General features: G+C 40.2%; 2 protein-coding genes across 5 annotated transcripts in view; both read right to left on the bottom strand.

The window, feature by feature from the left end:
* LOC117954064 (caskin-1-like) overlaps nucleotides 1–4,391 on the bottom strand; it is a 31,104-nt gene extending 26,713 nt beyond the window's left edge. For 2 of the 3 annotated variants that reach the window (XM_034887548.1, XM_034887539.1), the window contains exon 1: nucleotides 3,731–4,391. In XM_034887548.1, the coding sequence (XP_034743439.1) occupies nucleotides 3,731–3,824 (94 nt within the window). In that variant the 5' untranslated portion in view covers nucleotides 3,825–4,391. The remainder of the gene's footprint in view (nucleotides 1–3,730) is intronic. The other variant, XM_034887557.1, reaches the window with a different exon arrangement.
* Nucleotides 4,392–7,233: 2,842 nt separating this feature from the next.
* On the bottom strand, nucleotides 7,234–12,528 carry LOC117954231 (suppressor of cytokine signaling 1-like). Of its 2 annotated transcripts, none has more exons than XM_034887851.1 (4): nucleotides 12,273–12,528; nucleotides 9,692–10,132; nucleotides 7,771–7,961; nucleotides 7,234–7,676 (listed from the first exon to the last, which is right to left on the bottom strand). In XM_034887851.1, the coding sequence occupies exons 2-4, from the start codon at nucleotides 9,911–9,913 to the stop codon at nucleotides 7,352–7,354; spliced, it is 738 nt and encodes a 245-aa protein (XP_034743742.1). In that variant the 5' UTR covers nucleotides 9,914–10,132; nucleotides 12,273–12,528; the 3' UTR covers nucleotides 7,234–7,351. The 2 variants fall into 2 exon arrangements, with proteins under 2 accessions (XP_034743742.1, XP_034743752.1); XM_034887861.1 differs by having other exon boundaries at nucleotides 9,692–10,124; nucleotides 12,273–12,415.
* Nucleotides 12,529–17,459: the final 4,931 nt, after the last annotated feature.

Raw genomic sequence — 17,459 nt, forward strand, 5'->3', positions numbered from 1 at the left:
TGTATATATATATATATATATATATATATATATATATATATATATATATATAAATCCAATGATGAGAGTGCTGCAAGGGCCATTATCAAACAAGCAATATGCAGTCAGAATGTAATGTAGTATAATAATATATAATAATAATAATAATAATAATAATAATAATAATAATAATCTTTGTTAGACCCTGACATTTTAAAAGCTTCTTAAAATAATTGGACAATTTACCTTCGTGTTAGTTACACATTTCTATCTATACCTTTAAGGAAGGAAACACAATACATGGTGCATTCAGTAAAAGGGCTGTAACTAACAAGTATTTTTTGCGCTTTGTGCTCAGTGCTGATGACTCCCCGACAGCTCACTGAGATTTCAGCTTTTACTTTATTTCGGACCGCACCTCAGTGCATTTTTGCTTCTTTAAGTCTAAAGTTGGAGGACAGTATTTTGAGGAGGTAATCAACAGTTTATGTACAACGCCTGTTAATGAAAAGTATTTTCCTTCAATATTTCTGCTGGTTTACTGTTGGTCTATCCCAGTACTGTTGAGTTTAGATTCAGTTATTCACTTGATTTGATGGGAATACCAGATCTTGACACTTTATGAACTACCGGCTATGCCAAAAAAGGCTCCATTTTTTTGCACTTCCTTGTTCCTTTATAGGGGCATATGCATTATACAAATTACTTAGTTCCCATTGTAATTGCTTGCTACATAAAATAGATACAATTAGGATAAGGATGTTCTCATATATCTAAGATAAAGAGCAATATTGCAACTGAGCCAGAGATAAGGAAATCATTACCAAATAGTTTAGCAATAGGCCTTACTTGTGAAAGCTTCAGGCAGCAAACAGTGAGTTCAGTGATTGTAGCAGATTTAATGAAAAGTCTGGTCAAATTCTACATTTTTGTTATTGGCAACAAATTCAACAAAAACAAATAAATGAACAATGAATTAATGCTTCTCACAAGTAGTAGTATATAATGTACCTTATTTTCTAGCTTCACTTTTGTCCAAAAAGCCACTTTGTTGCACTGACTTCATTGCGCTGAACATGGGCTCTGTCAATCCTACATACACCGTTCCGATGCAGTACTCACCAGTGTCCCAGATGTGCGTTAGCCTGCTGGGGAAAATAGTCCCTAACAGGTGCAATATTATCTAACATTTCAGTAAAATTTGCAAAAAACTACAGTACCCAGCTGTTTAGGTAATTAATTTCACTTCAAATAAGAAACTACATATTTGAGTGATGTTGGATAGTACTGAGACAGACTATCAAATTGCCATCAACATTTTTTTTTTTAAATAACACCAGCACTATCTTTAAAGCTGTTTAAATAACTTACATCTTCCGAATGTCTAAACATGTTAGTTATCAATACACAGTGTGTCCTTATATGAAAATTAATAAAATATTATTATTGGCATCAGAAAGGCAAGTAGAAGTTGTTTCAAGTTGATTTTGTTCTATAACTTTCTGTTGGTGATGAACTCCTGAAGGCACCACAAGGAAATATCAATTTGGACTGAGCTGGGTTTGTTACTTTGAATCAAAAAAGCTAAACACTGTGGGAAATAAGTGTAGAAACAACAATTTGCATTTTAACAGGGGGTTATGGATTATGACTTATGTGTCTCCAGCAAGTAACTGTTCCCAGCTAAGAATAATGTTTGTTATATTTTGTAATATCTGGACATATTTTGGTGTGTCACCAAGAGAATATGTATTACATATTGTATACTAACAGGCTGTGTTTTGGATTTTGATATATTTGCTTGCAGAGGAGTCACTGCTGTATTTTAGATGTATCAGCGTATTATCCCTCCTTCTATCTTTATATAGCAATATTTCTGCCGTATTTTAACCCTATTTTGGGGCATATTTTCAGAGTATCGTTACTGTGTATTTGCCCTATTTAGAAAGTATTTTGATTGGAATTCTGACACTTTTGAGGGGGATTTCTGTGGACTAGATTTGTGCACACATTTCCTAAAGGCCATCGTCTTTTGTACACTTTTATTTCATTTAAGCTAGGTTGCCCCCCACCCCCCCTGTTTCCAGTCTTTATGCTAAGCTAAGATGAAGATAACCGGCTACAAGCTGAAGCTGCATATTTACCATACAGACATCAGAGAGGTATCAATCTTTTCATCTAATTCCTGGCTAGAAAGCAAATATCTCCCAAAAATGTCAAACTATTGCTTTAATCAGTTGGAGAAGAAGCTCCACTGTCCGACAGTGAAGTGAAGTGTCCTTACATCACCGTCACGGTCACCACTTTAATTCCTTAATCCATCCTTCATCAAATTGGGACTTTTTGACAGAGCAAACAACTACTACAGCAAATCTCACCTGCTGCTGGGAACATCATTTGCATACTGATGTGCACTCTTGCCTGTAAATGTTTGTGTGAGAGGTGTTTGCGTGTGTGTGATTCTCTAGCAGAGGAACCCAGCTTCCTGTTTAATTATTTAAACATAAACCTGGATTCTCTCTCTCACACACACACACACACACACACACACACATTGATGCACACACACCTTCCACAATTTACCCTTTAACCTCTCTCCATCACTTCCTGTCTCTAGACTCCCACATTCCTATCTTGCTGTTTCCCTCCTTCTGTTTTGCACTCTCACTCTTTCTCTCTCCCATTCTAGCCCTCCTCCTCACCCCTCATCTCCCTCACCCTCCACCCACCTCCCCCTTCCTCTTTGTCAGTGTGCAGTGGACTGAGCACTCGGAGCTGATCTGTTCTGGCGTTTGAGGAGCAGCATTTTTCTTTTCCATGGCACTACTGGAATGTTCAGAGACAAATACACGAGAGGAGGAGAGGAGGCAGATGAGCAGAGGAAAGAAGAGAAGAGGAAGGAGGAGAGCAGAAGAAACAAGGATAGAGGGGCAAGGAACAGAAAAGAGGAGATGATGGGGAAGAGATACAAGAATGAAGGGAGAGGAGAGGAGGAGGAGGAGAGGCGAGGAAAACAAGGGAGAGGACAGGAGACAAGATTGGAAAGGATGTAGGAGATAAGCAGAAAGAAGACAAGTGTCTTCATCAGGAGGGTAAGAAGGGTAAAGGCGGAAAAACAAGAGGAAACCACAGGAAAGGCCTGGTGGTGAAATTGGAGAGGAGGAGAGCAGTTTCAAGGCAGTAATTGAAATCTAATTATCACCTCAAGTCCCAGCTGACTCAACGGCAAGCACACACACGCGCACACACACTAACACACACGCGCGCACACACACGTCTGCATGTGTACATTTACAATCATCACATTATTAGCACTAACATCTGGCATCTTCACACACCAATAATCCCCTTGTCCCGAGAGCAGTAGGACCTCCATGTTCTTCAACCTCTCTCTCGCACACACACACACACACACACACACACACAAACACACGCACGCTCAATAGTGGTAAATAAGTGAGAACAAACAACCTCTTAATTTCATTCTGATGACTGTTCTCTACTGTTATCTCTACTTGTGCAATATCATGACATACACACACACACACACACACACACACACACACACACACGCACGCACACACACACACACACACACACACACACACACACACACACACACACACACGCCATGCACCATTTAGGCTAAATGGCATCACATCAGATTTGGCCTGCACTGTCCTGACCTGGTAACGATGGGTGAGTGTGTGTGTGTGTGTGTGTGTTAATAGGAGAATGGAGTGGTACTGACTGGCTTTCCCTGGCCGAGGTCTCTGTAGAAGCCGCTGAGCTGTCAGCAAGTCCTCGGTCTTCACGGCCTGGAGCAGCTCCTGGTCCTTCCCCATGTCCTCTCCGTCCCGCCTCGGTCCGTTCGGTCCCGCTCTCTTCCTCTGAGCGCCCCTCTCTCCTCCGTTAATCCGCTGCTACATCCTGCCGCCGATCCGGGCCTCTCGCTGTAGCTGAGGCGCGGAGGGATGGATGATGCCGGGAATGGGATGCTCCGGTTCGGCCAGGAGTCCAGCGCACGTCCCGCTCTACCTCCCCTCCTAGCAATGCTACCGACTCACACCGACCAGCGACCGAACGACCGGACCTCGCTCTCTGTAAGGATGCTGTCCGGCCGCGCAGGAACACACTCGCGACTGATTCCAGTGATTCTATCCGCGTGACGATTTCACCGGGTCTACAGTAACCTACGTGCGTGCCGTGCGTGAAAACGGTGGAGCTCGAGCGCCCTCCTATAAACTGGGTCAAATCCGCACCCCTGAAATATCGCAAGCCCTCAATCCGCAGAATATAACGCACGGGTCGCCAATGGTTAACGTGTGACCGCTCTCGCGGTGGTGGACCAGCTAGCGCCAGCTCTAGCACACACACACACGCACACACACACACACAAACGCACGCACACACACGCACACACACACACACACACACAGTCACACAATCACATATGGCATTACATAAACACGAGCCACTTGCGCGCGCGCACCTCCAGTGGGTATAATCCCATTCCGCGTATCTGCGCGCGTGGAGACAAGTCACGAGAGGTCGTTTGACATCGTAATAAAATTGTACCCAGTCGCGTGCAAGAGGTGTGCCCAGAGAGTGGGACAGAGGGAGTCAAGAGTCCCCATGACACATCTTACTAACAATGGCTTTTATTAACTACATATCTGGTATAATTCTCTCACATATTGGTATTCATTCATGCTTACTCCCTTTTATTTAGTGTTATTTAAATGATTTTATTTTTTAAATCATTTAGCCTATATAAAGGCTAGGCCTATATTTTTATTAGCCCACTTTCATATATTTTCACAATTAGAACTTTTAACTGCTTTGTTGTTTAAGGGTGCTATACAAATAAACTGGCCATGCCTGTATCCGTGTGTCACAGTGGTGATGGTTTTTCATCAACATTGTTTAAGGTTAAGTTAGGTGTAATTTGAGGACAGAAAAATTGTGTGTGTGTGTGTGTATGTGTGTGTGTGTTGGTGCGTCCCTCGTGCAAAGCTAATTTAGACTAAAGGGGCCACTGACACACAGATTTAGGACTGGAAGTGGAACAGATGACAGAAGACTGGTAGGCTACTCAATCAAAACTGTGTGAATCGAACTTTGCTTAAGCTGTGTATATTTGTGTTGGGAGTCAGCTTCATACATGGCGGGGGGGGGGTGTCTGTCAGCCCCCACATCAAGCTATTGTTTAAAATGACATAATGACCATATGTAGACTATTTGGAATAACAAAAGTAATGTTGTATCCTAATGTCATACTATGTCATTTTAAGCAAGTGTGAATTGTTTTATACTTGAAAAATGGTTAGGTAAAAAGTCAGTGTGCATATAGGCTAAAGAAGATTGATTTTGATTTCAGCTCCCTGAATATCCTGGTAAACATATAGTGAATTAGTATTAAATCTTTGAATAAACAATTGTTTTTTGTGAGGTTTGATTGGCATGCAGCGGCTTACCAAAGTCACACTTCAATTGACTTCCAATGGCACATTTATTGTTTCCTGTTAGTATAAAATGATAAAATGTGTTTATTTCTTGTGCGTTAACTGCATAAAACATACTTTAAAGATACGTTTATTATACACCCTTTATACAATTACTATCTATAAAAATGTGACTGAGTTTACAGCCATGTTAACAAGTCTGTGAGGCTGTACTTTGGCACAGCGGTGCTTTGAGCTTAATGCTAACATAAGCATGCTAACATGGTAACAGTGACAAAATAAACAGGCTGATGTTTTAGCAGGAACATCAACATCTTGGTTTAGCATGTTAGCGTGCCAACATTTGTTAATTAATACTAAAGATAAAAGTACAGCTGAGGCGGATGCATTTTATCAGTTTTGCAGGTTGTTGGTCACAAACGGAAGAATTTCGACAATTCAATTTTTGACCTGAAGATGGTACTAGAGAGTATGTCACGGCATGTATGCCTGTGCCAAATTTCTTGTCAATCCAACCAGTAGTTATGAAATATTATTATATTGTATTAGTGAAATATTTTGGTCGGGATCACAGTGGTGGACTGACAGACCGACAATGCCGTCCACCGCTGACATGGCTAAAAATAAAAAGACAATTTATCTTAATATCTCAAATTATTTGCCACACAATCAAATTTTTTCAACATGAACATTTCGCAAAGCATGACACTGTTCCACAGAACTGAAGACACACATACAGTAGACATGATCTGACGGCCACACTGAGCCTTCACGTTGAGCAGCTGATGGATACCGTTTGACTGTTTGACAGTCTTCGGATACCGTTTGACCGAAGACTGTTACTTGTTAGACTTTCTATGGCAAATAAAAATAATGCATTGATTGATTATTTAATGATTAATTTGAAGCGGTGAGGAAAAGGTGATTGGAGGCCAAACTTTAAAACAGCATTCATCAATAAAATATATAAAATATTTAATAAAACTAAATAAATAACAAGACTATATCAAATGGGTACAAGTAATGTGAAAGGGTTATGCTCTTGGCGACAGTCCCACAGAGAATAATCACCAACCAAGATAATGAGATATTTAACCCGTTATGACCAGAAAATGACTCCTTCGTCCTGAGATGAAGAGATAATTGACCTCAATATTACAAGATTAAAAACATAACTGAAAATTTTTTTTATTAATTTATACTCTTTATTGATCCCCTATGGGAAAATTACAATTTACACTCTGTTGTTATTACACACTACACACAGGCCTAAAGTACACACACACATGCTCAGTCCTACAGTATATATGCCCTAATGGAGAGTGGGGGGGGGGGGGCTGCCAGTGGCCTGAGCGGGGTTTGGTGCCTTAATCAAAAGCCTTCAGCAGTGCTGCATATCTCCAGCTACCAGTCCACACTCCGTACTTTGGTCTGAATGGGGACTTGAACCGGAAACCTTCTGGTTCCCAAACCAACTCCCTATGGACTGAGCTCCTGCCACCCCAAAGAGAGTAGAAGAAAATGATAGACTTTGATTCCTCATGTGGGCAAAAACAGATGCTTGTTTATACTTCTGCCATAACATGCAGAGCTGGTGATATTTCAGCTTCATTTGATGTTTTTTGTGCAATTCTTTTTGCATTAAACAGTGGCAAATCTTATAGTTTAATGATATGTATTATAGAGGCAGTGGTGAAGCAGGAACACGTGTGCGTTGATGTTCAGAAAATTGTACCATTAATTCTCTGTAAAGAAAAAGTGCAAATAATTTGTCAATAACTTGCAGATCAAATACTTAAGCTCTGTCTGTGTAATTTATATATAAAAATAACACAAATACAGCGTATTTGTTTAACTTAAATCACAAACAACATCTTGATACGCCGACAGGCACTCTGTCCACATGTCTATATACAACAAGGGTACGCATTCACATAGTCTTTAACTTGAATGCTGAGTCCAGGTAAGGTGCTTATATTTTGTGCTCCATAAGAGCCAATGAGAGCCCTCCTGCACATCTGCTTCAGGCGCTCCGGACGCTGCTTGCGATAGGGCACTGTCAGTTTACAGGATGAACTGGTGTAATAGGTGAGCAGATCAAAGAGTGACTCAAAAGTCCTGTGGCTGCCGTACAGACTGAAGAGCAGGTTGTTCAGCTGGACACGAACACTAGTCGGGCCGTCATCGCTTTGGTAACTGAGAGTGAAGAATACATCCGGCTGGCCGCTGTCTCTGCAAAAAACACGGCAGCATACATTCAATCACTGTCTGTCGAACAGTTACTGTTAAACAACACGAACACCTTCTAATGAAAGAGGTAGATTACCTGATGAGGAAGGTACCCAGGGGTGCCTGTGAGAGTATTTGATGTGCCTCCTCCATGGTCATGGATCCCCAGTAGTAACCACTGTGTTGGAGCCTATGGTAAGTCTGCTTCACTAGTTTGTACTCTGCTGCGCTGCTGAATGGACGGAGGTGTGTGGGCAAGCTCTCAGCAGCATCGGCTCCAGTGACTGGCTACAGCAGAGAAGATATTGAGAATCAATAGTTTAAATATAAATAAAGTCACTGCCAACGTTTATTGTTGCTCAAAGACGCTACACTTAAACAATAGTGCAGTGCTTTTTGTCATTGAGCTGCAAATACAATTATATGAATTTATATTTAATATCATGCTGATTTTAGGATGCCTGTCATTGCTTTTAGGGAGCGTATAACATCTGGACAAGGACTGCGGATAAAAACTAGCCTTTTGGCTAATTATGGTATATTTACAGAAATATTTATAAATATGCACTGTCCCCATCAAATAAAGATTACATGAAATATGTCAGAAAGTTGTTAAGTTTGTGCCTAAACAATACACAGATTTAAGATAATGTTTAAGAGATGCTGTACTGTATGAATAACAATAATAATGTATGAGTAATATATATATACTCACAATAATATTGCTCTGCAAAGCGTTTAAACACTTGAAACTTGTCAGAAAGATATATTGTACAGGTATGTGTCTAAACAATACACAGATTTAAAGGCAGAGCACAGTGTTTTAGACACTGAGTAACAGAAACTTGCAGATTACATGTCCTGTGTACGTACGCTGCTCTCAGATTTGTCCAAAAAAAAGCTACAACGTTTCATTCAAAGTCCAAAGTTAAACTCAGGTAGTTTGGCTGTCACCAGACCAAGCCCAGTTCAATAGATTTGAGATTGAGCGTTGGTCTGGGGAGTCTGCTCTGTATTTTCTCAGCACAAGAGGCGTGACCAACGGGCATAGTTCAAATGACTCAACACAATTGGATAGTCCTTCAACCAATCAGACCGAGGATCCGGGTGACGTAGTAGCGACAGCGGCATCAACAGGTTCCCGATGTAAGTCAAGTGCAGATTTGAGTTGTGCATGCGTTACTTTGCGACAAGTAGTCTAAAACATGCTAACAAAAGACTTCTGTAATGTCAATACAGTAAAAATGGACCTACTTGATGAAGTTTGTTCACTGCTGGCTACAAGTTGGCAATCAAACACAACGAAGGCTGTCACCTGAATGCCGTTTTGAGCTAACGTTAGCAATCAAACAATCATAGATAGCTAAAACATTTTGGACACATTTTTTGAAATGATTCCCATCTTCTGTTATTGTTTGTAATGAGAAAAAATCATTTTCATGGACTTCACAAATTTCAGTATGACACGTTAAGCCGTAAACCGTTCACATGTGAGCATGCGCACCTCACATTGGGCAGTGACAGGTGTTCGGTGGTCACTGTGTTGAATGTCAACATGTAGCTGCTTGGTCGCTTCTCTATCATCATCGTGTTAAACCTGCCAATAGCGCGCCAGGTTGATAAGCCAGTTTGTGATTGGTTCCCTCAAAATTGTGAATTGAAGCAGGAGAATTAAATGTGCAGGTTTCCAGACCGAGCTGCAGGGCAAAATCAAATCGCCGGCGGAGTGGGCAGGGACAGTTTACCCAGTCTAAAACTCAGATATTCAACTTGTTCAAACTAAGTTTCTGAACAATTACACATTTCTCCACTATATTCTGCTACTCAGCCGGTATTGCTACCTTTACTTTCAGTAAAAGATCTGAGTATTTCTTCCACAATTGGAAGTAAAATTTAAGAATGAAATCTTGGTGTTTGATTTTTGACTTCATATCTCTCCAGCAATCTGCGCACTGTTTAAAAATCTATACGCCAAAGCCATACAATTCACAAACTGTGAGCAAACGTTGAGTACTAACCTGGCACCAGGTCTCATCTTCTTCCTCAACGTGGTTTTTCCAGTGCAGTAAATCTAGCTTCTTCTCTGTCGGCTCTTGGGTCTCTGGTGGAACTCTCTCCGGGCTCTGGGCTGGTTCTGGTCCTGCAGGTTCTCCACCAGGTTGACTTTGGTTCTGTGTCTCAGCTGCGCAGCTCTGCTTTTGGCCTTGTACCACTGTTCTATCATGATCGTCTCTGACCATCCTACCAAGGAGAATCCTTGTCTTGACCACCTGTTGCACCAGTTCCTCCACTTTTCACTGGCAGATCCTCCATCCCTAACGCTTTTCTGGTTGTTCATCTGCGGTTAAATCCACTTACAGACTCCATGTTGCTTTAATCGAGATTTATCAAAATCATCACAAACTTCTGGAGGGTTAGCTGCTCACCCATCTGTCCTTGTCACTGAAGAATCTGATGAGCTGAAACACAGAAAGGTGAAAAATCTTAAATTCACATCTTCTTAAACCTGCAATAAGTCATGTTTTAGGCACTTTAGGATGGTGGAAACCATTTGGTAACACAACATTGATATATTACACTCCAAGATCCAATGATAGGGCTGCAACTAACATTGTAGATTAAGCTGTGGATTATTTTCTCAATTCATCAATTGGTTGCTTTCTCTATAAAATTTCAAAAAATTGTAAAAATTGTTGATCTGTGTTTTCCAAAGTGTAAGAGGACGTCCTCAAATGATTTGATTATGTGGGTGCATGTAGGGTCGGGCCTAGTCTCGCAATGCCAGACCTTCCTCCACAGCTCTGCGGAACCAAAAAGAAGTTGCGTCTGGATAACAATGAGCCGGAACTCACTAGAAAGTTCTGTAAAGGCAAAAGGGGCTGCAGATTCATTCAGCTGAGAATTCTCTGTAGGTTCATCACTACAAACAACCAGTTTGACAAAATCATATGATACATTTCTCAATTAAAGGCCCTCTGTGTGTGTGTGTGTGTGTGTGTGTGTGTGTGTGTGTGTGTGTGTGTGTGTGTTTGAGCGTGTGTGTGTGTGTGTGTGTGTGTGTGCACGCCCAATGAGGTCACATGACATTATTTTTTATATAAATCGCTGGGAAGGGCAGACGAAAAATAGATGACAGCAAAAACACTTTCACTTTCTCAATCAAGCAAGACTAAAAATGAAGAAAATCTAAGGATTTCCACTGTTTTGCTCTACATTCATATGTGTACAAATATTCCAACATGTTAGTATACACACACAGACTGTAATTATCATAAAAAGTAAGTCAAGTTTTAGTGTCAAGTGCATTTTTAAAAAGCTTATTTCCAGAGCAAAGTCAGAAAGTGCCTTAAAAAGGACTGACGTAAGACTGAAAATACAAACACAATGTTAAGTTTTTGTATACCTAATAATACTATAGATTTATATATTATATATAATACATTTACTGAATATGTGTAAGTACTATATAAGGATGTAAGTAGAGTTGTCTCTTATTATAACCTTTGCCTTGTTTTAACACGTTTTACAACGTCTGAGGAAATGCTTTACTGTACACAAAAAGTTTTATATTTGATACATTATTTAAAGTTTAGGTTAAAATGCTTCACAACAAGATTGCTTCAAACGCATCTCTTGGTTGTTCTTTTGAAACTTAAAGTCTTTTACTTTTTACTTAACCTCTTTGCTGACATGGTGAAGAGTGCATCTCACTCTAATCTTAATCTGGATGCTTTGTCAAATATTTCAATCTCACTTTATATCTTCTAAACTTGATTGGTCACTTTTATGAAGAGGACAGCTGCATCAAACTGTAATCAGTTTCCAGTAAGTCCTGTGACTTTTTTCTAAGCTCACACAGAGCTGACAGTCTGACAATATTAGAACATTTATGACACTTTCTTTTGTTTCGGTTCAGTACGTAATAACGGATTTAAAAGGAAACAATGACTATGTGATTTAACAACGAGAAGGTTTAATGAACAGTGTATAGACAGCATAGCTTTTGAATCAGTGCATGGACCCGGCTCTGGCTCTGGATCAAGTCACCTAATATTGAATCAAAGTGAAGTCAGGCAGTCAGCACTTTACCTTCATTGTAATCTCACTTGAGATCCAATGTGCTGAAGTTTAGAAACTTCACAACAACCAAACAATTCACAATGTGTCCAAATATTCTGAGTTCAGAACAAGAAGTGGGAAAACATCAAAGAAAACGTGCTACAAAAACAAAGGAATATGTCATTATAAAACATAGGCCTTTTACTTTTATTTTACACATTATGGAATTTGAATGGGGTGATATGACATATTAATGACACTGGGGTCGGTCTGGTTTATTCTAAAAGATATAAGTTGATGTGACTGGGAGAGGTTAACTTCCCACCACTAACGGAAATCCAAATAGGTTAATTATCTTCTTTGAAATCCAATTCCTATTAGTAAGAGCGTCAGATTTAGATGAATGTGTGTTTTCTGGATTATAGTTTGGTACCTGTTGAGTTTACATGAATGAACATTTGTTATGACTGGCACAAGAAAAAAAAACTTTTGTAGGTCTGCAGTGAAATGTGTAGCCTACTCATGAAACAGCTCACTTACTTGCAATGACTGACCGTCAGAGTCTAGTCGAGTCCGAGCAGCAGTGAGCTTCAGTCAGCTTCTTCCTGCCGGAGGTCGCAGCTCTTTATGAGAAGAAACACACTTTCGGTTAAAGTTAGTGCTGCGCTGGAGGCGGGGCCGCTACTTTTTTATTAAAGCCTGACAGGGAGCTGGGCTGTAAAACAATACCCATCTGCTCGATCTTAAAGGAGGAATTCATTGAAACACACACACACGCATGCGCGCACACGCACACACACACACACACACACACACACACACACACACACACATGTTCAGGTGCTGTTGCTTTCGCTTTCACTTCAACCAGTGGATTCTCTTAAATCACGTGATCTGCCAGCAGAGAGAGAGAGAGAGAGAGAGAGAGAGAGAGAGAGAGAGAGAGAGAGGGAGAGAGAGAAAGATTGTGTTTTTGAGCCTCTTTAGTTCTTTTGTCTCTAACTTATAACTTATATCTAAATAACTTAAAAACACGATTTAATGCAAAGTGCATTCAATAAAAAGATCTCTCATGCGTTCTACTTTTAAATTAGCCTATGCAAAAAAACTAAAATAAACTCCACAGAAATGAACTAGCTTATGCAAAACACTTCTTTACGTCAAAATGAATGTGAAAATAAATGATTGACGTATTGGAACATGTTCAGTTGATCAAGAATTACATGTAAACAATTGCCAGGTGTCAGTTGAGGCCTTGACACAAAAGTAGTTAAATGCTTTTGCATGCAGTTTATGGGCTTATTTACTTATCTAAATGCAAAATACATTTCATGTGCAAGATATTAGGATGCAGTTCACTTTTGAACTTGCACGCGCACACTTCCTGTCCTCAAATCACCCCTGCCTTAATCTTAAATATGTTGATGTAATAAAACAGTATTTAAAAATAATTAAAAAAGTGGTTTGGTTGCAGTTTCTTCAATGGCAAATGGACATCTTGTGGAGTTCGCAATCTTAAAAACACACACACACACACACACAAACACACACGCACACACACACGCACGCACGCACACACACGCACGCACGCACACACGCACACACACAGATGCCATGGTAACCAGCATCTCCTATCATAATGATCAGACAGTGTTTCGCTTTAACAGAGCATTTATTCACAAAGTAGATTCAGCTACATTCTCACACTCGGCAGTAGTGTCACGTCGTTTCTTCACATTATAATTGATCATTAGTGAACGTGACTGTTAGAGGTCCATGTTTCAGCCCGTGGAGCTGGACGCCTGCTTTTCTTTGTTGTTTGGTTTGTGCATCCAGTAGGCAGCAGCCGTTACAGCCAAGAGCCCGTAAGTAGCCAAGACACACTGGAAGAAAGCGGAGGACATATTTCTGACTGAGGGCACTTGATATATAAAAACATAAGACATATTCATACTGAATGGAGGCTGTGCGTGTATATGTGTGTGTGTTATGTACATTTCTGCGACCCTGCAGAGTGTAGCTGTTGAAGTATTTCCTCCAACCAATCAATTCCACAGAAGCCGGGGCCTCTTTACCAAACAGCTGCCTCTGAAAAACAAACCCACACACAGTAAGAGGAAGCTCTACAGACTACTTGATTTTTTCTATTGCACGTCATTCTCTCATCGTTTCATTATCAACATGTGTGGTAAAGTTACTTTATCTAGGAAGATAATTGCAGCAAATATAGGCAGTTTAAAACGTGGCAACTGTATTGTCAAATTAGGCAACAAAAACTGATGGCTGAATGGGTGAATGTATGAATTTTAAAGCTACCACTGTTGAAGGTGCTGTAGGTAGGACTGCAAAGATCCAGGGCTTGGCCAAAGAATATGAAAATCGACATCTTCTCAGGGACTGAGGGAATTCCCTGCTACTTGAAAACAAAGAAGATGGCTGCTGCAGCTAGCAAACAGCGGTCTTTGGAATTGGCTTTGGCCGCAAGACTCTGGAAGACTTGGAGTTAAGCATGGAAGTCATTCTTAAAAAAAGGATGATGTGTTTGGAGTTTTACCGACCACATACGGCAAACGGTTAATCTATCAGCTAGCGTTGCTCTGGTTGGTCGTAGCGCTATCCTATTGCGTGCAGAGGGAATTTGAAAGACAAGCGTTCATCCCGCCCCTCGGGCTGAGCCTTGTCAACGATGAGTTCCCAGACCCAAGATCTGGATGTGGGTCCGGCTTGTCAGGCTAATGCAGAGTCGAAATACAGTGAAAGTAACACTTAATAATGGGAATCAGTCTATCAAACATTAAAAAACATCAATAACTAAGGCAAAAACAGAAACTTCATTTTAAAACTATGTGATGAGAAATTCAGCAATTTCTCCACAAGTGTCGGGGCCAGTTGGAGCTGCAAGCACACACAAAAAAGTAATACTTGAAATACTTTTGCTTGTTTAAACAGTTTGTTGAGAGGCATGACCAGGCAGAACTTGGATGACAAACTGGTTTGTAGTCATGCTAGTCACATTCAACCCACACTTTGGAATAAAAATAAACTGAATTATTCATACAGCTCCACCTAATCATCTGGACTTGCAGGCAGCACAGAGCTCATTCTCGACAGACTCTACACACTCCTTTCTGCAATGAGAGTTCAGCTTGTGATAAAAGCTTAAAGCAGTAATTCCCTTTGACTGAAGAGGTTGAAGTTTTTTTTTCCTCTTTTAATGCATATGCTGAGTTTATTGACAAAATATCTCAATTTTGCACCAGGCTTTCTTCTTGTTACAATCTTTCATGCATGGGTGTACAGTATTTCATGTTTTATGGGATGGTGGTTATGGTTTATTTTTTATTATGTGTCTTCACTGTTAGGCACTGATTGTTTTTTTATTGTTTTGTGTTGAGATAATTAACAACAAAGGTGTATGCCAATAAAAGTATTGAATCTTTTATGTTTGAATTCTCCGACGTCAGATGCAACAAGAATCCATCAAGGCCAGGCGTTAGTCCTAACTGCTGAACCCATATTTATCTAAATCCTGTCATTGAAAACTAAGAATGTGTTTAAAACTTTCTTTTAGCCAGGCTAGCTGCGAACTCTGACCAATAAAAGGGAAGAGTGCATTCCTTAAAATGTCAGATTTTTCCTGTAAAGGATGTGTATGCTACATGAGTTAGTCTGTGTGTTTTGAAGATAAGATTTGAAGATAACATGGTTCTTTTGGGGAATGATTGTGAAGATTTACAAAGAATAAGTTTACTATCTAACTGGGACCGATCAAAGAGGACTGCTATGGACGAAGTTCACACGGCGATACACTGGTAAGACCAAATTACATATAACCATGTATCTAGCTAATTTAAATAGCTCACGTTACCGTATTGTGAGGAAAGTTTACTTCATTTAATATTGTATGTGGCGTTTTATTTTGCGTTGTTCTGACGTTCGACCAAAACAAGTTCCTTCCAGAGACTATTTTTAAGAGCCACCGCCACTGAGTCCGGAGCTTGGTTTGTGATTGGTTTTCAAGAAATGCAAACAACCCAGATCGTTTTTTCTCCTATCCCAGAATGCATCTCTGGTATAGCCAGACCTATCAAAGCAAGACTACATTACTTACTTTAAAAATGGAGTCCGACCCTTGACATCTTCTTACATTGCACTTGAAATTTAAGAACCCTGAATTCCATGAAGTGAAGTGTTCATCTACATGATGGGGGACAATGCCGAATATAAGGATTCATGTGAAAAGAAGGGAATAATTTCCATTATGAACATTACACATACATGAAGTGTGCCATGGGCGAGAGCAGAATGTTGACAAGGTTGCTCTGCTCAGTAATGCTGATTTATTCTGCAGTGGTTGTTAGCCGAGTAAGGAGGAAACCCTTTCTTCCCCTCAACCCTGATCCAAATTCATCAACGTGAAACCAATGAAAATCAATGCCACTCAAGGCTGTGCGCTTAATACTAGTCTGGAGCCAGGGGTGGGGCCAGAAGGCCATGTCAAATATGTTAGGGGAGAGGGTTCAGTCATAAGAGTGTAATAATTAGCCTTTATTTCTAAATTACTAAAGACTAGTAATTGACTATCTTATCACCATGGCTACTCTACAATGACGGTCTCTTTTTAGATGGAGCTGAAACCGGACGCTCTGAATGAGCATATCAAACACCTCTCTTGCAATCCTTAACACCCACATCTGTCACTATGGTGGAGGGCTTTGAATCATCACTGGATGACGGTTCCACATTGTAATTTGTCAGTCACAATGTCTCAGATCACAATGTTCAAAATATACCCATAATATTTGAAATAGTGATAAATATTTATCACTTATCCTGAAAACTTCCGGTCTTCTTTTCTGTCTTTGAGACTGCTTAGGGAAAAAAAATCCTAAAGTGAAAAGTCTCCCAGGTCTCATAGCTTTGCCCACTTTAGGTGGCTGCTTCAGTGAAAAGGCTCTACAAACAAGTATACGCTACATTTACTGAAGTACATTTACTCAAGTACTGTACACATTTGAGGTACTTGTAGGTTGCATGAGTATTTCCATTGTCTGATACTTAATACTCCAAGGCAAATATTCTGCTTTTTACTCCACTACATTAACTTGATAACATGAATTTGCCTACTAGTTAGGCTACTTACAGATTCTGATTAATTGTGATGCCATATTTCTGTTATTATTATTCAAACTTTGATTCCCAAGCTACCCAGCATATTTCTTACCAGCAAACCATCTGCTACAACTGCACCCCTCACCTATCAAAGTAGCAGTGGGTGTTTCCCAGCCTTCTGCCTCAGATGGGCAGTACTGAGCCCATTACGGTCAGGTGTAACACAACGAAGCCAAACTAGAAAACGTACTTGGATATTTGACAGAAAGATAAGACTAATAAGTGTTTTCAAAAATTCATTTTCTATTTTACAAGAGAAAAAGACTTCAAGACTGAAGACTAACTGGTTCTTTTGGGAAATGCATTTCTGATTTCAACTGGTTTCCGCTACCCCCAAGTGGCTGAAAGAAAATCTGTTAGGGCAGATTTAAAGGTCCCAAGGCATGAAGATTTCACTTCATGAGTGTTTTTAACACAAATCTGCGTTCCCCCAGCCTGCATATGGTGCCCCGGCGGCTAGAAATGGTGATAGGTGTAAACCGAGCCCTGGGATTCTGCTCTAGCTCTGAGATATGAAAGCTCAGATGGCCGATCTGGAATCTTTGCCTTCCCCTT

The sequence above is a fragment of the Etheostoma cragini genome, chromosome 2 (genome assembly GCF_013103735.1).
Source record: "Etheostoma cragini isolate CJK2018 chromosome 2, CSU_Ecrag_1.0, whole genome shotgun sequence".
NCBI classification, from domain to species: Eukaryota; Metazoa; Chordata; class Actinopteri; order Perciformes; family Percidae; genus Etheostoma; species Etheostoma cragini.

Bases quoted from the DNA above. Each gene is read 5' to 3' on its own strand.
- LOC117954231 (XM_034887851.1), bottom strand. From the start codon at position 9,913: ATGGTCAGAGACGATCATGATAGAACAGTGGTACAAGGCCAAAAGCAG. The intron at 7,962-9,691 runs GTTAGTACTCAA...TCTCTGCTGTAG, and splicing joins AAGATGAGACCTGGTGCCAG to CCAGTCACTGGAGCCGATGC. The intron at 7,677-7,770 runs GTAATCTACCTC...TGTTTTTTGCAG, and splicing joins CTGGGTACCTTCCTCATCAG to AGACAGCGGCCAGCCGGATG.